Below are 26,889 nucleotides of genomic sequence, written 5' to 3'. Positions count from 1 at the left end.
GCTTTATGACGTGGCCGTCTTTCTTGCTGAAGGGCATACGTCCTCCTAATTTTGTCAGTGTTGTTGAAATCATAATCTGACTTGTCATTATTTCTAAATGTGTATGGCATTATGTTAGATTTACCTTCTGATTATTTATTGTCAAATACTTTTAATTACTTCATCAGGATGTGTTGTACCAGCTCTATTTTCTTTTTTTTAACAGATACCCGAGGGTGCTACTGGAGATACAGGACGAGAAAGAACGAAAACATTTACTTATGATTTTTCCTATTTCTCAGCAGACAGTAAAAGTCCCAGCTTTGTTTGTCAAGAAATGGTAGGATTTCTGAAAGTTAATAGTTGATCTTTTTCCTTTCCCTTTTCTTTGTCTTGAAAGCATTCCATGAAACTTCTTTCCATTGAAAGTGCTTCTTCTGTAATTTAGAAATTTTCTAGGTACCTGAGAGTTTGAATTTTTCTTTTTTTTTCCTTTATTTTTAAACTTATCTAGTAATGTAAGTGGTGTATTTTCTAATACAGCAGGCTGAATGCCTTCTTTCAAGTTTTTTGTCTGATTAGTGTTGTGTAAGGTTAAGTTAAACAGCATCTCTAAGCACTGAAATTGGTTTTGAAAAACTTTTAGAATAAAAACCACTTTTGAGAAACAAGAATATAACTTTAATTCACTTAAAAACATTCTTATCTGGATTTTTTTGGTGGTGTTTCTTTTTTTTTTTTTCTTTCATGGTCCAAAAGCCTTGGTACATATTGAAGATTCTTTTTTCGTCCTCCCTGGAGTATTCACTTTAGGAAAGGACAAAGCAGTTTTTCTTTCTGCATAGTCAGAACAGAAAATTAAACTTGGAGCTATAGGCATTATTCAGATGAATAGATAGACCCTCTCTGACCTTGCATTTCATGTGAACTTTTAACTTATCTGTTCTTTCTCATTCCCTAATAAATCTATTAAGTGAATCTCAAGTAAGTTGTGATTACTGAATTCTGTTTTGGTTTTGATGCTGTAAGCTTCAAGTGAGAGTAGTTCTTTCCCCTTAAAATAATGCAGTGGTTTACTGAATATCCTGTAAGCCAGGTGGGTACATAACTTCTTAGGATGTATCCCTTCTATTCAGGAATCCTTGAAATCAGGGATGCTGGAGTGGCTAATCCTAAAAAGCATCACAATTAAAACCAGTCATAAGAAACAGTAAGCTGAAGCCATTTTTAAATATTTATGAGAATGACAAGTTTTTCCATTATATATATCATAACTATAATTGATGGGGAATTTAGACTTGGAATTTTTAATTTAACCATCAGGGTGATATGTCCTCGTATTTTCTGAATACTTCTTTTATTTCAGTGAGATATTAGGGTTTCATCCAAACTTATGATCATGTATATTCTTAAACTGTATTGTTACTTCTTGATGATGTTCTTTTAAGTAACACATATTTTTGCTATGTTTTTTGAAATACTAGGAAACACTCATTTTATTTGTCCATCAGTTCAGTACTGTAGCAAATTGAAGTAGTAATGTATTTGAGAGCAATGATTTGAACCCAAGATTCTAGTAAATGGTTTTAGGCAGAGGTTACAGGCCATATGGCTTTGCTAGAATTTAGCAATGCTTTAAATTGAGGATGCAGGGTCAGTTATTTAATTTTAACTAAAGAAGCTTTGATCATGTATTTGTCTTCTCTGATTCTAAATGAAGCTTCTTCTTATGCACCAGTTGTGACTTAAATTTATGGATATTTAATTCATGGATCTTCTAGATACCTGCCTTTAGATACTTTTGGAAAGGTATTTTAGATAAGACCACTTTAGAGGAACCCCAGGAGGATATTCATGGTGTTAGTAGGCTCTTGCTGTTGCAGTGCAGGTTATTCCCAGAATCCAAATTTGCTGTGAAACAATGAAGTTAATAATTGTCAAAACAACCATTTGGAAAGTAAAGTTGAATGCATACAAATAGATACCCAGGCTGTAGTCTATATTGATGTCCAGTTTCCACATATAAGTGGTAAGTTTCCCTTCTCAAAGTTTTTCCTTCTGATGCCATTTACCTGTTTCAGAGTGGATCAGGTAAAGGCAAGATTACTGTAAGTTGCCCATGTCAAGATTCTATAGAAACAAAAATAAATTAAAATGCCCATATAGTGATGACTGCAACAGCCTTGAGCATTATTTTTTTAAGCTGTGAGTTTTATGATGGGTAATGATAGGATTAGTAATGATAGGATATTTATGGTAATAGGTAAACATGGCTTCAATGTCTGAGTTCAATATTTTGCTGTTATAGTGTGTTCCACAGCCTTGGACACCTCCTTTATCTGTGCTGGCAGGAATGTGAACTTCTCTTGCTCATCTACAAAAATACTGGTTTTCAGGTGTTGTTTTAATTACACTGTGTGCAGCACTTTGAAAATGAAAGGAATTTTTAAACTATAGGAATGCAGTTCCTAGATGTATGCTGCACAAGCTACTGTTTTGCTTGTATTAATTTCATATTTAATTGGAAGACTTTGTAGTTAAGCTTTTAGCAAGTTCCTGCAGAAATTCTAGTTTACTGCACCAATGGCATAGAAGGGCTTCTTTTTCACATTCATCTTGCCAGGGAATAAAATTGATCTTGATTGTTGGTAATGTGGTTGCCTAGTGCCCTTTGTTCATAATTGTTATATTTTCCCATTTGAAAGGCAGAAAAATAAGAAGTGGAAATCTGTCTAATACTACATACCATATTAATGTGCTTTGTAGATGCAAAAAACACTTTAGTATTCCAAAGTTGGAGTGGGGATGACAATTTGCTATCAAGCTTCTCAGTTTGTATTCCTGACTGAGAAACAGATAGAATGTTGATATTTACTGTCCTTTTGTGACAAACTGGTGTCCCATCCTAACAGTCTTCTCTTCTAACCTGTGTGTTAAGCCTTTGTGTTCAGACTAGGCTGACCTTACCTGTCCTGTGTACGACCTCAAACCACATGCAAGACATACATAAATGTTTAAAAAAGGAAAATTCCATCAAAACAGTAGTGCATAAAGACTTGGTGAGGTAAATACTTGGACACAGAGGAAAATAGAGGAAGGAATAAAGTAGCTTTGGCTGATCTTTATGTTCCTCTTTGATAAATATAAATGGTTACAGCACTGTAGCTCCTTTGCTTGAGGGAAGGTCAAGTGAAGTATTCCAAAGGCATGTTTGAAGATTAGTGATTAAAGAAATTACTCCATCCAGGGAGAAGCTGTGAGATTATACTGTGCATGTGCCATTCACTATTAAAAATGGCTTGGAGAACTTAAAGCACATAAAGTGCAGACAAGTAACCAAACTATGAGATTTTTGAAAATCATGTCTAGATGGTGAGACAGAGATTAATATTTTAACTGGGAGAAATGCTGCACCAAGCTGTTACTCCTTCCCCAGTGAGGGGTATGGATTGAAATGAGGGGTAATGATGATGAAAGGTCAGGCAAATCTGCAAGGGATGTTCCAGCCAGTATTGTAGAGGAAGGTGGTGAAGGTATGTGGTGAGAGCTGAATTTATTAGGTGAGAAAAGAGTCTCATATTATGAGATGTGGACGAGCGATCATTACTAGTTTTTACATGTTGGGGGTAAAAGAGAAGAGGTTAAATGATGAAAGAGGGTCACTTACCATATTAAAAACAAGTTTCCATGTTTGCCAGCCTAAAAAGCATTGCTACATGAAAGCCACTTAGGGGGAAAATACAGAGAAGGTTATGGGTCATGTTCTTGCACTTGATTAAAGCAAAAAACCAAAACCAACCAAACAAAACCCTCTAAAAAGACAAAGGAAGAAACTGACAGAATCACCAAAATGTTTCCTTTTGAGAGGGGACTCTATTTGTAGAATATGAAGAGTTGGTGAAGATACAAAAAGTGAGTAGATAATAACGATAATGAAAAGTGAATGGAGTAGCTGAGATTGCTGAAAGAAATTGGGGCTTTAGAAAAGAATGTAGTTATTTGACATGTCAAGTATTCTGTGACAGAGAAAGAACTAAAAAACCACTGCAGTGCTGTAAATGAAATACAGTAATAAGACTGCATTTTATTTGAAATACTAATTTCTTCTCCTATAGAAAATAACAGTGTGTTTTGCCATTGGGTTATGGTATTCTTCAATGTTTGCCACACTGGGCTGATGACAATATTCTTCCCCAAACTTCTGTTGACTTAAACATTTATTTATTTTTTAATTTTAGGTTTTCAAAAATCTTGGTATGGATGTGCTTAAATCTGCTTTTGAAGGTTATAACGCCTGTGTTTTTGCATATGGACAGACAGGATCTGGGAAGTCCTATACCATGATGGGAAATGCGGTATGTTGTGTTTTCACAGAACCATAGAACACCAGGTTGGAAGGGCCCTCAGGGGTCATCTGGTCCAACTTTCCTTGTCAAAAGCATGGTCAAGACAAGATGGCCCAGCATCCTGTTAAGATGAATCTTAAAATTTTCAGCTGTTGGGGAGTCTACCACTCCCCTGCATTATTCCAATTATTCCAAATGCTGGTTGTTCTCATGAAAAATGGTCCTCTTGTATCCAGTCCTTTTCTCTGCAGGAGTAATTTGTATCTATTACCACTGTTCTTTTGCATGTGACTCCTTGTAACTAAGAGTCTCCATCTTCTCTGTAGGCAGGCACTTGTTAAATACTGGGACATGGTTATAAGGTCTCCTCTGAGTCTTTTAGTCTCCAGGCTGAACAAATCCAGCTCCCTCTGCCTTTCCTCATATGGCAGCTTCTCAGTTCTTTTCTCATCCTTGTGGCCCTTATCTGGACCCTTTCCAGCCTGTCCACATGTTGTTTTTGTATGGCAGGGACCAAAACTGAATGCAGTGTTCCAGGTGTGACCTGACAAGTGCTGAGTAGAGTGTGATAATGACTTTTTTCTCTCTGCCCTGGTTGTTATGACACCCTTTTTATGATGCAGTCCAGCATTCTTTTGGCTTTCTTTGCTCATGTTTGGCTTTATTAGTTCATACTGTGCTTGCTGTCCACAGGACCCCCAAATCACTTTCCACAGAGCTACTCCTCAGCTTGATAGATCCCAGCCTTTGCTACACTCATGGATTGTGTTCTGTCATGTGCAAGACCTTATGTTTGTTGAACTTCATGCAGTTCTTGTTAGCTCACTGTTCCAGCTTGTCCCAGTCTTCCTCCAGGGTGGCTGTCCCTTCTGAGGTGTTGACTTCCCCACTTGTTGGACTTCGTTGTGGTACACTTGGTCTCATTGTTCAGATCACTTATGATCAATTAAACAGAATTGGGCCCACTATTGATTCCTGGGGTCCCTACTAGTGACAAGTTTCCAGTTTTACAAGGAGCTATTTTCCACCACCCTTTGAGTGCAGCCTGTAAACCAGTTCCCACCCCCCACACAGACCCCTTGTCTAGATCCTAGCATTTTAGTTTCTTTAGCAGCAGGCTGTGGGAAACCATGTTGAAAGCCTTGGAGAATTTGAGGTAGACAATGCCCAGTTCTTGTACCACACTGAGAGAGCAGGTGTATATTTTTTTTGCAATGGATTAAAATTATGCTGTTGCAGGAGCATGTTTTTATGGATTTTTTTTCTAATACTGCTTCTGTCTGTATGCTATTAACTCATCCATGTATCACACTTTCTAGTAAGAGGTTTTGGAAGCTGTTTCTTTTACAGAAAGGTATTTATAGTTGGAAGAAGTTTATTTAAGTGATGCTCAGTTGTTTTGGACAAAACCCAGTAATTTTTGTTCAGTAACAAAGCCAAAAATTTGAGATGTTACTGCTGATTTTCTATGCCCAACTTGAGACAAAAAAAAAAAAAAAAGAGATACTGATTTTGAGAAAATTAGTGATCAGCTTTTTCTGAAGATACGTGCTTTTTAAACCTTTTTTGAAGAGTCAGAAGACTAAAATAGGTCCTTAGAGAAGGCTGTCAAGTGAGAAGCAGAAATTTGGCATGATAGTAGTTCATCAAACCCTTATGAGAATATACAGTAAATTTAAGTATTATGTGCTGCTGAGCACTACAGGAAGAGGAAGGTGTGATAGGAGGTGGGAGTGGTTTCTCACAGTTTCCTCTGTGACTGTCCAAGGACAGAGAGAACAGAACCTGCTAAACTTTTGGGAGTGGAGCAGTTTAGAAAGGCTGACCTGATGAAGCATGTTGCCAGGCAGACTCTGCAGGTTTCGTTCTTTAATCCTTGGGGAAAGAAATGTATTGTGTCTTCTCCCAGTAGAAATGAAAAGGGTAATATTAACACTTATCCTCCTTTGGATAGATCCCTCTTCTGAAATGTAGTGAGATTGGGCTCTTTGCACGTCCTCTAGCTTAGGAGAGTAAATTAGCTGTAAATCTTTTTCTTTTAGCTGTCACACAATAAGTAGCTTTGTGTTTACCTCAATATCATAAGCAGAATAGGCTTTTGTAACCAGAAAAGATCTCACGACCTAGATGTGGATTTCTATTTCAGAAATTTATAAAAGTGACATTTTTATGAGACTGTCTTACTATATATAATGACTGTAATAATCAAAACAGTTTGCAAATGAATAGAAGCTGAAGTTTGTTTGACACTATTCAATAATAAAGGTCTAATCTTCTTGGCATGATACATAAATACTTTAATCTCGCTTTGTATAGAGTGCATATAAAATATACTCAGCTGGCAAGTTAAATACTTCAAAATTGATGGCCCTGTCAGAGACACTACAGTGCTATAAGAAAACTTGAATTGGAAATAAATATTCTTTTTTCCCTACTTCCCTTTAAAAAGCCTGGGTTCTGTTCTCATTTTGTTTTCAATATTTGCTGTTCTTGGCTCTGAAAGGCTTCTTCTGCAATTCTGTGTACAGCAGTCATTTCAAGAAAGGTGTGGGCCAGTTAGAATGTTGAGCAGAGATACTGAAATGAGCAGAGATCTATAAAATATGAGGAAAATCAGACTTGGGTATGCAGAGGAGGCAAGACTATGGGAGATTAAAAGTCTTCCAAGACCTGAAAGGCTCCTACAGAAAGGAAGAGAATAATTTGCTCCTTATGGTCAAGGTAGATGGGCAAAACTCAGTACATTTAAATTGCAATAAGGAGTTTCCTGGTTAGATAGCACAGAAGAAGAACAGGCTTTTAATGAGAAAATTCAGCTTTGGAGTGAACAGCCTATTTTGGTTTTTCTTTTTTCCATGTCTGGAAACTCTGTAGGCCATAAAAAAAATAGTCCAAGCTGTAGTTGATCCTGCCCTTCAGCTCTTGTGCGTGAAAAGGATACAATGTTTAAATACAGTTTCCAATAAAGAGTGTACATTCTTTAAGATGTACATTTTACTAGCATAATACTCTGGAAACTGTGTGTGCTTCCTTTCTCAACACTATATTGCTAAGGTTGAAATTACTCAATTAGAGCTTGTACTTCCTATTTTAAGCCTCTCTTTGTGGTTGCTGAATTATGTCAGACAGTAATGATTTGCCTAAAACCTTGTGATAGATCTTCCATGTTTTTTCCCCTAAGCTTTAATTAAAACTATTCAGGTGTTTCCAAGCATGAGATGAAAGAAAAGTATTTTCCCTCTTCCATTGTTAAAAAAAAATTAAAATAAAATGTGTGTAGGAATTTGTAACACTGAACCATGAAACTTTACCTGGAAATAGAGATTGATAATTGATATATATTGGGAAAGGCTGCTCCTCTGTTGCCAGAGGCAATTGTCAAAAAAAGCCTGATTAATCTGTGAGTTTCTCCCTTAATCTAGGATTTTTTATTTTTAACACAAGGTGCAGTCATGTGAAGAACTAGGAAAGATAGAAGCAGAGAATAGATTATTATTTCAAAGAATGAAGCTTGGTTTGAGAAGGATAAAGAGACGCTGAATAAGAGGAGGAAGAAGCTGGGAAAAGGCAAAATGGAGGGATAAAGGATAATTAAAAAATAGAAGTGACTGGGTGATGAATTGGGAATTTTGTCTGGGCAAAGGAACAAGGAGGTAGAGCTTGGAGGTGACACCTGGAAAAAGATTGCTGTGACAGAAAATGCAGAGGGAAGCTGAAGGATGAGGACAGAGGGACCAGTATGAGAGCAAACTCGAGTGAGCTTGGGCAAAAAGGGTTGGATTTTTGTAGGGGTCCAAGAAGAAGAGAAATCTTTGCCCATGGAGCACTTGCTCTGACAGTTTGGTGCAGGGGGTGTCCATTGGCTTTGTGTTTTTCTGCTACCAGGTATCTGTAGAATTCCACCAGGCAAACTCTAAGGTGCCTGGAGTGCCTGGGCTATGTTCACATTGAATGTGTGGTCTGTCTGGTCCTAATTTGCATCCTACTTAATTACAAGGCCCCTGACTCTAAACACAAGAGCATTTCTTGTTTCAGCTGTGAATAGTTAGTCCATCTCATTGAATCTCTTAAATGTTTTTAGACTGGAGGCAAATTGTAGCTGACAGACTGTTTTGTGAGCTGCTCCTGAGCCTGGACCTCTTACCCCAAAGCTCATCTGTATGTCCTGTCCTGTTATTCCAGGGAGCCATGGCTCTGAGGTAACTGCCATCTCCCTCAAGCAGTGGGGAGATGTACTCAGCAGGTAGTTGGTCACCTACCTAGTGAGACTTGGTGGGAATGGGGCAGCTGAGACCAGACCTGTGTGGCACTCTCCTGCTCCTCTGCTGCTGGGGAAAACCCTCACCATAGCTTACTGCTTGGCTGGAGATGGCTCTTCCTGGACCAACAAGGGAAACTGCATGCTAAGTTTCTGGCTATCTCAGTGGGATAGGTTTTATTCAGTTTGCTTTATTAAACCAACCAAGCATTTCACACATAAAAACTCTTTATCTGCAGAGACAAACATTCAGTAATTAAATATCAAATTTAATTTGGCTGGATTGTGGGATACAGTGAATGAAGGTTTAGTTTTCTCATCGTGTACTAATTTATTCAGAGGACCTGCTGCACTTTTTATCACAGGAAGGGCTGTGACTTGGGAATTGGGGGGTTGAAAGAGAATGTCCCATGGCTGTTTATAGGTGGCTCTTGTCCTGCTCTCTGCAGTTGTTGTCAAGTCCACAGTGAAATGAGATAGAAGCAGTTAAGATACTCATGAGATAAGGCAGTTCATGACTTATTCTGGGGAGCCAGTCTGTAAGCAGTTGGGATTATTCAAACTGAATGAGAGGGACAAAATGTATTCCAGTATTAAAGAAATGGAGCTGGTTGTACATTCCACACACAAAAGGGTTAAAGTGGCAAGGTGACTGCAGTTAAATAAAGGGCAAGAGAGTATTTGCTGAAAAGTTTTGATTTTTCCCCTTTCTGGAGTCTTAAACTCTCCATTGGTCATCTAGGATTTTATTTTTTGAAATCTATTGTGCATGCATATATAGCCTTGGAATTAAGAATTGTTGTTATTGCAGGGTGATGCAGGTTTGATACCTCGAATTTGTGAAGGATTATTCAGCAAAATAAGTGAAAAAACAAAGCGGAACGAGGCGTCCTTTCGAACAGAAGTCAGGTAGGTCTTGGCATGTTAAGAGTTTGCAGTTTATCAAACCTGTTTCAGTTACAACCACTCTGTTTCACTTTATCTCTGGGAAAAGTGCATATTTTTAAAAAATAACTTTTTATGCTTGGCCTCAGTCCTGTAATTGATTTTTCTTGGCACTTGTAGTTAAAATGTACGGTACTTGCACCTTCAATCCTAGAGCTGTGCTTATTGCTTCATTTATATGATAGTGCAAATGCCTTTGCTATTGGACAGTATCTTCCTTTTTTTACCCTTTATTTCAGACTAACATTAGGAGATCTCGATCTTGCTAAGGTCTGCTTTCTTTCCACTTTCTTCTTGCTTTTTTAGCTTTTTCTTTTATGATACAATACCTTATAGTCATTATTATGTTAAGCCAACTTTGGATCTATTTTCTTTCTCCAAGTGTCTTGCTTTCAAACTTGCATTAATATGGCTTTCCTTTTATAAAAGGCTCTTGAATCAGTCAGTGGCTTTCTATTCTTTTTTCTTTCAGTTATTTGGAAATTTATAATGAACGTGTGAGAGACCTTCTCCGACGGAAGTCATCAAAAACGAATAATTTACGAATACGGGAACATCCAAAAGAAGGGCCATATGTTGAGGGTAAAAGCACTTCAATCGTTTTACACTGCATATTTTATTACCTTTATATATTCTCAAATGTAGTGTCTAATTATATTTTAATTTTATCTTTTAAAATATAAATCATGATGGATGCAGTGCTTTACTTCGGTACAAAGCATTGAAGGAATAGCTTCTGATTTTGCTTGCTTTCCCAATCCTAAAATTATTACAGAGTTTTTTATCTGTGAATTTATAACACATTTTTAAGGAATATTAAGAGATGCATTTGGTTTTAATAGTTTGTTGACTATAATTTATAAATCTTAGATATTTAGGTGAAATTAAAACCTATTAGGATCTAATTGTCTTAATCTGTTCTCTACCAGGGATGGTTCTCTTGTGCAATTATATTTATGTTGTTCCCCTAAATGATTTAGTAAGATTGCATGTTTTTTTCTTTTTTTACTGTAAATGTGTAAGTTGTCCAGTGTTCATATGAGGTCTCATTCCTTTCCTTACATGATAAACAAGTATGATAATAAATGCTAATTGCAGCAATAGTTTGCAGTATTGAGGGTAATTTGAATCTTTTTGTAAAGAAAATTAAGGACATATATGAGCATACTGTAACACTCTGCTTTTCTTCAGACTTGTCTAAACATTTAGTCCAAAATTATAGTGATGTTGAGGAACTTATGGATGCCGGAAATATAAATAGGACAACAGCTGCAACTGGAATGAATGATGTTAGCAGCAGGTCACATGCCATTTTCACAATCAACTTCACTCAGGTAATGAAACAAAACTCCTTAGAGAGATTGGACTTGTTTCTTTAGAGCATAGTGATTTGTTTTCATATATGTAGTAAACACCTTTTCTAATGACTCCTGCTCTTTGTTGTTGTTTTTGGGTGCTTTTTAAAAAGCCCATGGATGACCTGCTAAATGAAGAGAACTTGGAGGTGGGGGAGAAATTGAATGTAAATTTGTCTGTGCATGCTATTATGTATTGAAAGCAATCTATAAATATAATGCAAATGTCACAAGCTTAATAAAATGAATGCAGTGCATGGTCACTGCATCACGTTGATTACAGCTCACAGTGTCACAGCTTGTCTGTAAATGGCTAAAACGTTGCACATATTACAATTTAAAGAAATAATATGGGAGTTATGCAACCATTCATTATCAAATGTCTTTCAGCAGCACCTCTAATACACCTGTATTCTCAAGATCTGCTATTGTAAACAAGTTAAATTCAGTCATGTCATGAAAAAGACCACTAAATTTGATTCAGTAAAAGTGTAGTATTTCTTAGCTTAATGTACTTTTCTTTGTTTTATTTTTTTCTTTTCTGTAGGCTAAATTTGATTCTGAAATGCCTTGTGAAACTGTTAGCAAGATTCATTTGGTAGATCTTGCTGGAAGTGAGAGAGCAGATGCCACTGGTGCCACAGGGGTTAGATTAAAGGAAGGAGGGAATATTAACAAATCTCTAGTTACTCTGGGAAACGTAATTTCTGCCTTAGGTAAGTCTCTGTTTCTTGTGCTTGTCTGTCTTAAGGTGTTTTTAGTCATTAAATACCTTTGTGTTTACTTACACAAATGATGGCCTAACACGTTTTTGAAAATGAATGAAAAGACCTGATTTTAATTTTTTTTCTACCTCCTCATCACAGCTGATTTATCTCAGGATGCAACAAATCCTCTTTCAAAGAAGAAACAAGTATTTGTGCCTTACAGGGATTCGGTGTTGACTTGGCTATTAAAAGATAGCCTAGGAGGAAACTCCAAAACCATAATGATTGCCAGTAAGTGTTTTTAATTTACGCTTTTTGAATTATGAATAGTTCATTCCTAATAGGAGTGGATGTAAATGTTTAGATTCCAGATGTTTTGTTAAGGCAGAACATGGTTTACACATATTAGTGATTTCTTCCTTTCTGAGCTTTCCAGTAACACTCTGTCTTTTACTCACACTCTGTGCAGTGTAATTAAAGCTTTGTGCCTCTGGTCTATACAAGTGTGAATCAGTTGCTGTTCCAAAGTGTTGATTTTTGTTGCATGAGTAGCAACCTGGTCTCTTTTGGCATGCTGTGGAAAAGGTGGTCACTTTTATCTAACCTTCTGAAGGCACCCAACATTTTAACTTCTTGTCTAAATTTAATTATGATCAGTTGTCTTGAAAACTCTTATGGTTTCGTTTTTACCCGTAGGAAGTTCTGCAAGCATCACTTAGTTTAAAACTGTACCTATGCCATATGTATTGCAGGTTTGTCAATAAATTGGAATGGGAATCCCATTCCCAAAAAAACAAAGTAAAGCCAGGGTGATGTTTAAGGGGAGGTGACAGTTTTGGATGTTGGAAATCATAGAATGGTTTGGGTTGGAAAGGACCTTAAATATCATGTAGTTCCATCCCTCCTGCCATGGATGGGGATCTTTTTCACTAGACCAGGTTGCTCAGAGCTCCATCCACCCTGGCCTTGTTTTGCTGGTGGGTAGGGTCAGAGACACAGATACCAAATTAAGGAACAGTGTAATTTACTATAATGTAAAACTGTAAACAATCACAAAAAGATAAGCTAAGCAAAGCACATAATAATTAACAAAGAATTTCAAAAAGATAAGCTAAGAAGTGCACCTAATCAATACTAGGAAAGAAGGCCTATAGTGATTAAGAAAGAAACATCACCAGGTTACCCTGATAAAGATACATCATCCAAGTCTGAGAGACATCAGCTGTGGGGGGGAAGCTGTCACACTGAAGGACTGGAAACCCACACCTGGTAACTGGGAGCTCCTGTGGTGCATCTTCCTCAGGTCATGAGGCTCCCCATCTTTGCTATCATGGTGGCCCAGTTTTTATACTGTTAAACAATCTGACATAATTCTTAATTTCATTCTCCTGTTGGCTTTCTCCCAAAGCCTGGCATGGGCTCAAGGAGGAACCAAGGGAGTTGTCTTTGATTGTAATACCCCCCCTTAATTAAGCCAGATGTAGCCTTGTCCAGTTTCTAGACATATAAAGGCAAATACATGTTTTACCAAAAAATGAACTTACTTTTTTATGTATATAGTATATAACTATACTCTGTTAATAACCAAATATATATATATATATATTGGAAGGTTCATCTATATGTTAACTTTGTCTCAGGGCCTGTTGTTCAGGCTTTAGTACTTCACTGTTTCAGTGTCTCATCACCTTCTGGGTAAAGAATTACATCTTAATAGCTAATCTATATCTCTCCACTTATAGCTTAAAACTGTTTGCTAGCCCAGGATGTGGCAGGTTTTCTGGGCCTTGAGCACAGACTGCTGGTTCATGTTCACCCACCAAAAAGAACCCCTGAGTTATTTTCTGAGGGGCTGCTTGCAACGAGTTCTTCTCCCAGTCTGCACTCAGATGTGGGATTGGCCCAACCCAGGTGCAGCACCTTGCACTTGGACTTATTGACCCTCACTAGGTTCCTGTGGCCCCACTTGTCAAGGTACCACTGGATGTGAAGAGAAGAGGAGCTCTGAAATTTCTCTCACTCTTTTCTGCTCAAATGAAGTGTGGTCTTAACTGGTATGGTCCATTTTTGGGAATGAGGAATAGCAGCACTGAGGAAATAAAATGTCTCAGATCAAGTTCTGGTCCTTCAGAACCAGTCAAATTCTCTGGATATTCTCAGTTCCTTTGTTGGAGGATTTTGGGGATGTTTTTGGAATTCCTGCCACTTGTTTTCCTCAGGAGAATCATAGTAGTGCCAACAGATGATTGGGGACCAGACTCTGCTTTGGTTTTCTGGCTCTTTTAAGTAAAGATGTGCTGGAAACTTCGTTCTTGCTGCTTTCTTGCAGTTCCATGGTTGAGTAACTTTTGTTTTTTTGACAGAGGGATAGGGAGGAGAAGTTTTAGAAACAGTGAGCTTTCGGTGTCCATACTAATGATTACAGAACCCAGCTTCGTTTTCAGCTTCTTCCTCATCTTTTAGTGATGCTTCTGCCAGGCAGAACCCTGATTGTTGATCTTTTCTCCAACAGTAACTCTACTTCTAATGTGGTGGAATTCCCTAACAGCCCAACAAGCTATCCAGATACATTTGTCCTGCCTTTTGTATAATTAAGCACAACGAAATGCAGGAAGATCATTTTAAACTGTAGGAAACGCTGTAGAAAAATATATCTGATATTGATTTGTCATATTTCTGTAACATATTGTAGCATTCTTCCAGAAAGAGAATAATTGAGTAGTGGAGAGGAGACAGTAGATAAGGAAAGGAAGTGAGAGGGTGAGCTAGGGGAAGTATAGGCTCTTTCCAAGTGCATCTTCTGTAGCTTAGAGAGTCTCTGCCCCAAAAAAATATTTGTTTTTGAGAGAATGAGAAAGGACAGATTATTTTAGTTGCTTAATTAGTTTTTCAGGTGTTTTCATTGTCTAATTGTCTCGATCTCTTGTTCAGTTTGATCATTAAAATTTCTGGATACTTTTCTCTTCTGTGTTTTCTACTCATCTATTTGGATGCCTTAATTATCTTTTTAATTTGGAACATCATATATATTGTTAGGAAAATTAAAGGAAGGATAGTATTAGCACTTGCATTTAAATTGCATTGTTTTTCCTGGTTAGGTTGCTTGAAAAATAATACTGGTTTCTCTTGATGCATCAGATAGCTGACAGTTCTGTGTGCTGCCAGATGCCTGCAGCTCAGGAGAACAGCTAGGTTTGTAAATTATAGAAGCTCTTCTCTTGTTTTGGTTCTCCTGTCTCGTTATTTTTTGTTTTAATTTCCATACTACGTTTTACCTGGAATGTCTTCTCTATGATTACATTGATACTTAAAAAATATTCACTGTTTTCCTGACTGTTCTTGTAAAAAATTGCAAGAAAAGTCTGTGAAGTATTCATATAGGACATTTATGTTTACTGAGGAAATATAAATGTTAAATAGATTGACAGCAAGATTTCTTTGCAATACTTGGTTGTTAGACCTGATTATCCTAATACACTTATCTCATACAGTGTTTCCTTCTGCAAAGTTATAGTGACATGAAAGTTAGAACAAATTGTATCCGTACTGGTAAATAATATATTTCTGTCTCTTCACCCACATTGAATTTATCTGACTTATAAAATATAAACTAACTTCAATAAATGAAGCATATGATACTAGATAAACTGCTTCTGATTTCATGTCCTTAGCTATTTCACCTGCTGATGTCAATTATGGAGAAACTTTAAGTACACTTCGCTATGCAAATAGAGCCAAAAACATCATCAACAAGCCTACTATTAATGAGGATCCTAACGTCAAACTGATCCGTGAGCTGAGAGCTGAAATAGCCCGATTAAAAGCCCTGCTTGCTCAAGGGAATCAGGTTAGCTTTACTTGGAATTTATGTGTAATTTTCCTTGAGTTATAACATCTATTTCTAGAATGTAATGAGATAATTATCTTTCATTATATTGATTTGAGTAAACAAGCTCTGTGAGGCTACGAATGAATATTAGTTTCCTGATGGAATCAGTTTCCATGTGGCCAGCAGATTAGCTCTTTTAACATAAGGGGGCAAAAAATTGTCATCCCAAAGCTTTTAGGTTTCTCATAATATAATCCTAGCTGGATTGCAGTGTGCTGTGGAACAGGTAGTCAATGTAGCATGAAAGACTGAGCAGGAACCTTCTGGGTCCATCCTGATGGACTGAAGAGGCACTTTGTGTAGCATCTTAAGTAAAAAGTTTAAAGTATTTAAGATGCATAAATATAAAATGTGGGATATGAATGGATTTAAACAACATGTTTTATTTGTGTTTGGCTGTACAGTACATTAGAAGGCACATAACGTGCTAAATACATAAAAATATTTTCAGTGGTTGTGTAAGGAAGCAAAAATCATGCTCTGCTTCACTTTTGTATGATTCTCTTTCTTGCTCTGTCAGTATGATCTGCTATAAACAGTCACTGCACAGGCTCAGTTAAGTTTAGTTTCTCCTGTGTTGGGTGGTGGAACCAAAGTAACAATAAAGAATATCAATTGGCTCAGGCCACTTGTCTCTTGTACATAATGTCATTCAGGACTACTAGATTTTGTACTTGGGCAAATTGGAAGTATCTGAAGTACTACTTCATATTTGATTTTAGAACTATGTAGTTCTGTTTTAGATGGTCTATGCAGTGTGAGATGTCAGTGCAGCATGGACCACTGTTAGTAGAAGGGTAGGACTTCACCTGGATTTCATGCTATAAAAATTTTGCTGAAAAAGGGGATAGGAACCACTGTTGGAAGCAGAAATGGGTGTTGTAGATTACTGGAGCAGAGAGCTTTGCTTTGTTGCAAACAATTAAAAACCTCTTTATGGGGTTGAATTACTTGCATTTCTTTCATATTCTCTAGGAGGGGAAAAATAATTTATTTTCAAATTATGGCTTGATTTAGAGTTAGTAGATGTTACTTGGACCCCCTTGAAGTTTGAGTGCTTTGACCTAGTTCCAAGCTGTAAAATAGTTGTTATTGTAAAATAAATCTGGTTCAGTGGTAGGATATGGTAGATGGCTGTGTGGGAGACAATAGAGAACTTAAGTTTAAGTTAATTGAATTTGTGATGGTTGGTAAAACAGCAGGTGGTGTGTTATGTATGCACAGTGGTATAAATCTCTGCATAATTTCTTTCATGGTTTTCTCTTGCATCACCAGAACACTGTATTGCAAATGCTTCTGTAGATCTGAAGATACTGATTACCAAAATATGGTGCAGGATTCAGTATAGGTCACATACAATGAGTATTGCCTGTGTGTTTGTGTTGTTTAGTAATTTTCATCTTTTAAGGCCAGCTATCTTAAAATATAGTTATTAAAGATAAAACAGTATACACATGTATTAAAGCAAAATGGATAACTATTCATGCTTAATAAATTTTCATGTTTTTTAGAAATATAAAGAAAGCTGTATTAGGAGTTACCTGTTATAAATGTGTCTGGTTCCATGTGTGAGACTGTGCATATGTAGCGAGTGAAAATAGTATTCTCAAAACCAATTTGTGTTTGAAATACCTTCTTTGACAGGATTTTGATTATTCTGTTTACAGAATTCCAAGGTAAAATGATATATATTAAAGTTCAAAGGAGTTTATGTTAAAGACTGAGAAAAATTGAACAATTGCATTTCATTTTGTTCCCCCAGAAATTGTGACTATTTTCTTTTTGAAATGGTGTTTACTTTTTACGGTTTTAGATTGCACTCTTGGATTCTCCAACAGCTTTAAGTATGGAAGAAAAGCTTCAGCAGAATGAAGCAAGGGTGAGTTAAAATTTCATAAAGCAGTTTTTAAACATCAAAGAAGAGGAAATATGGGTGGTCTGGATGTAAGAGTGTTTGTAATTTTCAGGATGTTTTTTTATGTGCAACTAAGTTTTGTCCTACCAGCATCATTGCCTTGATGCTATAAAGAAAAAACAAATCAGAAAGTGTGTGAATTAGTAATTTTGTTATCTTACTAATATGACATTGTAACCAAGAGCAAAATATATCTTTGATACTGATGTAGCAGTTCTGTTTATGAAAATGAAAAGACTTGTTCCCTGACCAGCTTGCCTTACTAAAAAAGCATGTTTGTAAATAGGCTAGAGAGGGAAGAAAAGCCACAAGATCACAGTAATAAGTAGCAACTAATCACAGCAACAAAACATGCAGTGTGCAGAAAAACAGCAAAAAATTTTTGGGGAGAATGGTCACCTCTTCTGTGTTTTTCAAATAATTTATAACTTGTGGTGTAGGGTAGGTCTTTTAGAAAATTTCAGTATTTAAATCTGGTGTGTACAAATGTGTTAAGTACCTAATTAGGAATCTTTTTGGAGGAGGGTCTTAGATCTAGACCTTGACAGTGTGCTTCTCACCAAGTTTTTTCAATAATCCAGCCAAGTGTTGAGACTGGAAAAATTTTCCAGACAGTTTGGATAACTCACAGCATCCAGAAGAATCTAGATATAATGGTACTGTCATTTCTTTAACTAGCAATCTTTCAGTCTTTATTGTATCATTCTGTATTAATTCTTTTCTATATATTAGCTTGCTTTGAAAGCTGTTGCAAATTGGTTTAAAAAAAAAAGAGTAAAAGTCATACTTTGGAAGAGTCGAGAGGGAATTAGTCAACTACATGGCAGCAAATATTTAGTTCTGAATACTGTCAAAAGGTGCCAATCAAATGTAGATATGATGCCTTTAAAAAAAGGGGATCCTTAGCTGGTTTAAATGGTAGGGTTTACCTACTCTTTAGTGCTGCTTGGACCTTTAGGACTAGAAAATTAACATCTTGCTTTGGAAATCCTGTTTTATTTATATCCTTAGTCTTATTTTTTGAGTACAAACAAAAAGCTTTTCTATAAGAGTAAGCTCAGTAATATAAATTGCTGACTACAGGCTAATTAGAATATGTTATTCATGTTCTGACAGTAACTGTTGCTTTCCCTGCTCAGAAGTGTTGGCCCTGCTGTGTGGGGTGTATATCAAGCATATTTTATTACCTTTGTCAGCCTCGTTAAAAGGTTATGTGATTACTATTCGTGATAATTACAATAGACATAATTACTGAAACTTCTTGGTAGATGTTGCAGTGCTTATAGCTTTTTCCTAATTGAATGAGTGCAGTAGCTAATTTGTTTGTATAGATTTAAAGACTTTATCACTATATTTATATTGCCTGACAAGTATATGGTGACTTTCTTTAATGAGTTGATTTTCCTTATATAAGAATAATTTGGAATAGTTTAATTTAAAAATGTTTCATTTTAAAAAAAATAATTAAAAATGAAATTAAGTGTTTCTGAGCAATACAAATTGTTCTGGTATGGTGAATAGAGCTGGGATAGACTTTCTTCTTGTCTTTCTTTAAGCTTTTGAAATTTACTTTGTTTTAATGTTCCAGTTAGCAACACTAGGAATTATAGTGATGCATTGAAAAGTATGCTTACTTGTCTTTGTTGAAATCTTGAGATGCAGGTAGAGATGGGAGAAGTTTCTGTATCTGTTATTGATTAATTTGGAGCTAATCTGCAAAGACCAAAAAAAAATGCAGGTGGCAAATGGGGAGATATCTGGAGCAACTGCATTGAAGACTTCTTTCTTTGTACAGTGGCATTATATGAAAGTTAGCTAAAGAGGTGGACAGCTGCTTGATTAGGAAAGGAAGGACAAATCCTAAGCATTCTGTTGGCCTGACCTCAGTTTGGGGGAAGGTCATGGAGTGGCTCATCTTGAGTCCAGTCACACGGCATGTACAGAGCAACCGGGGAATCAGGCCCCATCAGCGTGGGTTTAGGAAAGGCAGATCCTGCCTGACCAACATAATCTCTTTCTCTGAGAGGATTACCTGGTTTGTGGATGAGGAAAAGGCTTGAATATTGTTTACCTGGACTTTAGGAAAGCCTCTGATGCTCTCTCCCACAGCATTATCTTGGAGGAACTGTCCGCTCATGGCTTGCACAGGTGCATTGTTTCAGGAAACTGTCTGGATGGCTGAGCCAATAAAAATGGTGAAGTTAAATCCAGTTGGCAGCCAACCAGTTGGTGTTCCTCAGGGCTCAGTATTTGGGCTTGTCCTGTTTAATATCTTTGTTGATGATCTGGATGAGGGGAGCCTCTCTGTCACCCTCAGTCAGGTTGCAGATGGCACTAAGGTGTGTGGGAGTGTTGATCAGCTGGAGGGTGGGAGGGCTCTGCAGAGGGATCTGGACAGGCTGGATCGATGGGCCGAGGCCAATGGCATTGGGTTCAGTAAGTGAAGTGGGGTCCTGCCCTTGGCTCACAACACCAGGCAGCACCACAGTCTGGAGGAAAAGGACCTGGGGGTGCTGGTTGACAGTGGCTAAACATGAGCGAGCATGTGCCCAGGTGGCCAAGAAAGCCAACAGCACCTGGCCTGTATCAGCAGTGGTGTGGCCAGCAGCATCAGGGAAATGATTCTTCCTCTGCACTTGGTACTGGTGAGGCCACACCTCAAGTGCTGTGTTCAGTTCTGGTCCCCTCACTTCAGAAAGGACACTGACATGCTGGAGTGAGTCCAGAGAAGGACAGTGAGAGCTGGGGAAGTATCTGGAGCACAACTGTGAGGGCAGAGTGGCTGAGGGAGCTGTGGTTGTTTAACCTGGAAAAAGGGAGGCTCAGGGTTGACCTCATTTTCTACAGTTACGTAAAAGGAGGTTGTAGCCAGGTGGGGTTCAGATTTCTCCTAGGTAAAAAGCAACAGGACAAGAGGAAATGGCCTCAGGTTGCTTCAGGCGAGGTTTAGATTGGATATTAGGAAAAATTTCTTAATGGAAAGGGTTGTCGAGCATTGGAAAAAGCTGCCCAGGGAAGCGATTGATACACCATCATCTCTAGAGAGATTTAAAAGACTTATAAATGTGGCACTTGAGAGGGATGTGGTGCAGTAGTGGCTTGGCAGTGCTGGGTTAACCATTGGACTTGATGATCTTAAGGTCTTTTCTAACCTAAATCTATACACAGTGTTCTCCCTGTCTGTAATGCCTTCACAAGCATCTTCTCACTTCTGTGCTGATGACAATGAAGTGGGTAGTCTCTAAGTTTCAGTAAATTTTCTCTAGTTTGCTCCTGAGGGCTACTGGTGTGCCTCTCCCTCTGCATGCCATCCCCTGAAGAGGATTTTTGCCTTAACATTCTTATCTGTACCGTGGGAAAAGAGCTGTCCTGTTATAGCTAAGGAATCAGTCTGTGGCAGTAGACTTTGTAGACCTGAAGCACTTCATGAAACTATTTGAAGGTAGACAATTACTTGCAGTAATTATCCCAGAATTTCATTTCATCTTACAGTGTAAATAAGAATTTTGTGTCTTGAGGGAGAAGTATTGTAGGTATGGCAACTTATTGCACGAGCATCAATGCTCTTCTGTATGTTTAAATATTAAACTTCACAAAGAATTGCACAAATACTTAGTACTTCTTTGAGAATGCATTTATCAAGAACTTTGGAAGAGATGTGATTTTCTTCAATATTTGTTTTCTTTCATAGGTACAAGAACTGACCAAAGAGTGGACTAACAAGTGGAACGAAACTCAAGATATTCTGAAAGTAAGGCAAATAAATGAATTTTCCTCTTGGCATTTGACCTAGCCTTAGTGTTTTTCCTTAAAAAAATACTATATTTCTAAGTCATCTCCTCTGGCTCAACTCTTTCTGTTACTCACCATAGTGACCACACAGTGCAAAGCATCTTATTTTTAACAAGTCTTTAAACTGATGAATGGTTTTATTGAGTTACAAATGCAGAAAACCTGGGCTAGGGACAAGTGATTCCCTCATATCCTTGGTATTTGTGTGGTACCAACAAGACCTGTGAATAATCACATCCTGTCTTACATCGGGTATCTCAGTGGATGTGGTGCACAGTAGATATGGATTTTCCATTGTCCTGGGGAGATTTTATATTGGTATTTGGTGCATGATTAAGGTGGCAGTCTGAGGTTATATTTTAATGGGCTACTTGATGATTCCATGCATTTGTACAAGCACACACATGCATTTGCATGCACACACACACAGAGAAATAATTCCCACAATTTGTTTTTTAACATGTCAACTAATATTCTTGTTGCCAAGTGTTTTAACTGTTCTGTTAAATAAAAATTTTAAAAACAAAGCTTAAACTTTCATGATTTGCTGAACATAATTTGTTTGTAGTGCAATTCAAGCAAGCATTTAGAAGTAATTATAAAATTCTCCATATCACTGATATCAAACTTGATTTTTCTTCTTTCTTGAAATCACTTTTTGATTTCTTTAATTTTTTCTTCAAGTCCACCACTTTCTTTGATCTGACTTCCACATGAGTTGAATGGCTTTGTGCTTAAAACTAAAATAAAATATAATAAAGTACAAATAGCAGAGAGAATGGAGCAGGGTTGGTAACTACTTAGCAGTTTACATGACAGAATGGACTGCTTAATATCTGTCTAGATACTGAACTGGGAATTATCAATTGCATATTCATCAGATATGTTTAGGCTTCAACTTTATATTATTTCTGTTATTTTATTTTGAAGCATCTATACATACATAATGCTTTGTTAATTCTCTCTTTATTCACTGTGGATTGGGACATCCATTGTCACATGCAGCATTTGTGAATTTTGGTCAATTGTGGAACTGAACATTATGTTTTATATGGGAAGTTTTGAAAGCTCTGTGTTGGAAATGCACTGATTCATGCACAGAAATTACAGGATCAGAGGAAGTGTTAACTGAACAATACATATAAACAAGGGAGAGCTGCATTTAAATACTGAATCTAAAGGACTTAAAGAAGCTGTAATTTCTGATTTTTTAGTACTGAGCTTTTTTACCATAATTCTTGCAGCTTCTGTATGAACTGCACTCCCACAGGATGATATCTGAGTGTATGAATATAGCTTATATTCCATTTTTGGGTTAAAGGCAGTTGATTAAACTTTCTTTGTCCCAAGCCCCCTGAAAATCTGCAAAAGATCTTAGTTGTACTGTTTTATTTTACACCATTTCACTGAAGGTATCCGTATTTTTATTCACTTCTTGTTTAATGATTTGTGAAATTACTGACAGCATATGAGTGGGAAAGGGCTTTTGGAAGTTTGCCAGGCTGAGTCACTGGAAAGCAGATTTTAAACTTTAGAGAGCAGTGGTGTTTTTTGTTATAAATTCTCTGTGAGTTCACTGGGTTTTTTGTTTGGTCATTCACATCCCTCCCTTGCACACAGAGACCATACATGTTGTAATCTGTAAAAACAGATTGTCTTGGCACTCTGAGAAATGAGGCCATCTTTATATGTCCACATCACTGAAGTCACAGCTGCCACTTTCCCCATGCCATAATTCAGTAACTTTCATGACATTCTTCATTAAGGTACTTAGAACTTCATGTTTGTATTATATTTAAAACCTTTCCCTTACTTCCCCCTGGCTATGCTGTCCTGAGATAGTTGGTGCCTTCCAATTCCTGCCCTGCAACAGGCTTGGAGAACTAAAAATCATTTGCTTTTCACTTTCTAGCACTTTTTGCTCCAGATCTTTAAGGCATATGCTTCCAAGATGGAAGTGCACTTGTTTGTAGCTGAATGGGATTCCCTATTTTATTGTATGTGGTTATGCTTTTTTGTACTAAGTTCTAAATATTGAAGTTCACATGATTTTGAATTATTCTCACAGGCTGATGGGAAAATCTGTTAATGTTTAAATCCAAAATAATTGAAATGATTTTGCATAAGCCTTGTAAAATACAAGTAAGAATCACAGGGCATGCTGGTGTGTTCCACTAGATCCACAGATATTGCTGGAAGGAGTTACCTGGCTTTTGATGAGTACAGTGCTTCCATCAGGCAAAGATGCCTCACAAAGAAACCATGTTTTGCAGGGAAGATGTTCCTTAAATTTTTTCACCCCTGCCAGTTACTTTGAACCTTGTTTAAAATTAGACCAGCAGCATCTAAATGCTACCTTGAAAATAATTCATAGAGAATGGAAAATACTATCCAGCTAGGAAGTACCAAGGAACAGAAAATACCGTGTGAAGGTAAGCTTTTGATAAAAAGTATTTGGCAGCTTAAAATTCAATTATTCTACTCAGCAGTGTGCCATATGTGCAGCTGACATGTGCATCCCAGTATTCTTCCTTATTTCTGTTGGTAGCTTTTATCCCCTTTGACATTTGTGTGAGTTAACCCAAAGTTATGTTTTTCCATCTTAAGACTGAGTATGTTGAAGTATCCCATCTGCAAATGTTGTCAGTTTTGGATTTGGGGTAGTGTGCAGTGGCTGAATGCCACTATCAGCTGTGAGCATCTTGTGTAGTCCTTCATTCTGTTGATGACTGATGGACATATCCTGGGCTGGGGATGGTAGCACTGGTAGTGGGCTCTCTTTCTTTTGTGCTTTTGGCAGAATCCTTTTGGAGGGTGACTGTGTGGCTTCCTGTGGAGTCTGAATTATTGTCAGCTCACACCTAAAGCCCAGATCTTCTCATTTTCTATATTCAAAGCTTAGGGCACTGCATACCTCAGAGTTTGAGTTTGTGTTGATTCTGTATGAAGGATTCTTTATTGTGTAGCATGGCAGGCTCTTGGTGCTGTTGATCTGTATGAAGTGCCAAGCATTGTTTCTAATTGTGAAGTTTGTTTTCATCCTTTATCTTCTCATTGTAATACAAACTGACACTCTTAAACTTGCTTAGCATTGCAATCTGTCACCTGTCTTTTTTAATAAAAAGCAAAGATATTTTAATGCTTAATAGTTTTAATAAATATGTGGATGATGCTTCAGCATTGGGTAAAATACTGCATTGGAACCCAAAGTGATAGTGTTTGGTTCCACAGGCTTTGGGTTATTTCTTTAAATGTCACTGAAGGATTGAACCTTACAGAACAGTGTAGCTTTACATTGCTTCTCTGTCTTCAGATGTCTTGCAACCTCAGCACTTAACTGAAGGATTTAGCTTTCATCTCAAGCTTGTTGGATCTTTGTGTGAATTTTATTTTTTTTTGCTTTCTTGAAATGTTCTTTCATATACATTTCCAAAAAGAAGAGGAGGAGGAGGAGGGAAAAAATCTTGTTTGCTCTTTTCCTTAGTTTAGTGCTTTTTATACTGTTCTGCTGAAGATCAGTCATTGGGTCTGAGATGTTAGGATAACCTATCCAGCTTTTGATTTTTCTCTTGCCTTGAGGCATTAATTGGTACAAAACTTCTTTTGATGTGTCTGCTTTATTTGACTGCATATGTTGTCATTCTCCTAGAGATCTTTTTTTTTTTTTCTGTGTCACCTTTTTTTTGTCATCCTTTGTGCATGTTTCAATTTTTTTCTCTAACCTTTAGCAGCTTTTAGATTAATCTTTTTAAAATCTGCACTCCTTTATATAATTCTCTGTTGGTTTTTCTTCCCAATTCTCTTTTAAATGTCTTTCCTTTTTTCTGTTTGTGTAGAAACTGGTATGACTTTGAGCTGTTGCTTTTTAATGTATGTCATTTGTAGCTAGTGTAAAGGTGTTTAAATGCTCTTCTTTTATTATTTTTAGTTTGAAGTAGATTTAAAGTTCCCTTTTATTTGCTTATCCTGATATTTGATTCTAATCATGTCATTAGCTTTGTGTGTTGATGGTCAACTGATGTCAAAGGATGTAGAGAGATCTATCTTGGGAGTCTGTTAAAGGACAGGGTTTTTTGTGTGCATGTCTAATTCTTGTGATCAATAGTTTAACTAGTCACTACTTCAGCTGGCTTTGTCCTGTTGGATTTAGTGACACCACCTCACTTGCATCAATAATACTAATTCTGCTGCAGCACTTTACCACATGGTGTGTAAATATGTTATTGAACACTGTTTATTGATGATTTATTTGATTATTCTTTTTCTTTCTTGTGCTCTTTGGTTGACTACTGTTTAATAGTGATATTTATCCTTTAACAAGTGTTGTTACTTGAGGAAGACAACTATGAAAACTACTTATCTTCAAGCATTAACATCTACTGTTTGTTTATGTCATGCCTCTTTTTGGGGGATATTAAATACCCTTGACTCACCATGATAAATAAATACAAACTAATACCAAAAATTATTTTGGTGGATATACTCATCTAAGCAGAGGAATTTTCTTTCATTAGGCTTTCTTGGCTATATGCAGCAAGGACACTAGGAGACCAAAACTCAGAGCAGTTTTGTTGCTCATTATGAGGTGTAGATTAGGTTGGCACAAGCAAATATATTTAATTTTAACAATTTGCTTTCCATGGTGGCTTGCATACCATAGTGAGCTCCCTCAAGAGCAGTTTGTTATATTCTATGTAAATGCTGCATTTGTCTACATTTATTTGCATCTTTAAACCACAGTTGCTGAATGATATTTAAACGCTATTGTCTCGGTTCTTCTGCCTGAAATGCTGGGCATATATCACCATTTTGCTGGTTTTTGCCTTTTTGTTACTACCTATTAACTGTGACCCACTTGTCAGCTTTTCCTCATCTCACTTGTGTTGTGTTCTGCCTATGTTGCCCTTTGATGAGCATTAGTTTTCTTCATTCTTTCATGTCATTGCTTTAACAAGCTCAGTCCTCAGGTGGGAAGTGCTCTCAATTAGCACCTTCTGCTTTCACCTAAAATTCTACTCCTAAAAGTGTCTACTTCCACTTTTGATGGTGGCAGAGGAGTTGTGCAAGTTCTTGTCTCCTGAAAAACAAACTGTAGAACTCCTAAAAAGTAAACAGGCTTTAATCCTGCCCTTAAAAAGTGCCTGCGAATTTTAAAGACCTCTGTTCACATGCCTGTCAAGAACAGACTCTAAAATTGGTTCTATTTACAGGTCAAATGAAAATAATGGAGTTACAAGACTGGTATGCATTTGTATGTAAAGCAATGTCTACATGATACTGTACTTGAACTATTTGCAGCTTTAGCATATGTGTTTATTTGTATGTTTGGCAGGAATTATTTCTAAGGTTTTTTTCATATTTCAGTAAGTGAATAATTTTTGTAAACTTGTTGTTAGTTAGAGATATTGATGTTGCATTTTGGTTATAATCTGTTGTTGGCTGTGTTCAAAGAATATCTGTTTGTTTCCAAAGGGAGAACTACATCTGTACTTCGACTTGAATAAATCTTATTTGATGTTTTGTAACTTCTTTTATCATCTGTTTGTATTTGAAAACTCTTATTGCATGCTTCCAGTTTTTGTTTCCTCTCTAAAAGCTATGTCATCTGCTTGAATTTTTAAGAGATTTAAAAATCTCTGCAAAATTAACACAGGATTGCACAGCTATGAAGCTCGCAGAAAGAATTTAAGTCAGATGTTGCTG

At 37.0% G+C, this 26,889-nt stretch overlaps 1 protein-coding gene across 4 annotated transcripts in view; it reads left to right on the top strand.

The window, feature by feature from the left end:
- Positions 1–26,889, top strand: part of KIF16B (kinesin family member 16B) — a 137,520-nt gene that overhangs the window by 14,951 nt on the left and 95,680 nt on the right. For all 4 annotated transcript variants that reach the window (XM_015620839.3, XM_015620838.3, XM_015620843.3 and 1 more), the window contains exons 3-12: positions 206–319; positions 4,218–4,334; positions 9,395–9,492; positions 10,001–10,110; positions 10,720–10,862; positions 11,431–11,599; positions 11,750–11,881; positions 15,262–15,437; positions 17,293–17,358; positions 21,086–21,145. In XM_015620839.3, the coding sequence (XP_015476325.1) occupies positions 206–319; positions 4,218–4,334; positions 9,395–9,492; positions 10,001–10,110; positions 10,720–10,862; positions 11,431–11,599; positions 11,750–11,881; positions 15,262–15,437; positions 17,293–17,358; positions 21,086–21,145 (1,185 nt within the window). The remainder of the gene's footprint in view (positions 1–205; positions 320–4,217; positions 4,335–9,394; positions 9,493–10,000; positions 10,111–10,719; positions 10,863–11,430; positions 11,600–11,749; positions 11,882–15,261; positions 15,438–17,292; positions 17,359–21,085; positions 21,146–26,889) is intronic.

This window comes from Parus major, chromosome 3, assembly GCF_001522545.3.
Source record: "Parus major isolate Abel chromosome 3, Parus_major1.1, whole genome shotgun sequence".
Classification (NCBI taxonomy): Eukaryota; Metazoa; Chordata; class Aves; order Passeriformes; family Paridae; genus Parus; species Parus major.
This window is presented reverse-complemented; position numbering and strand designations above follow the sequence as displayed.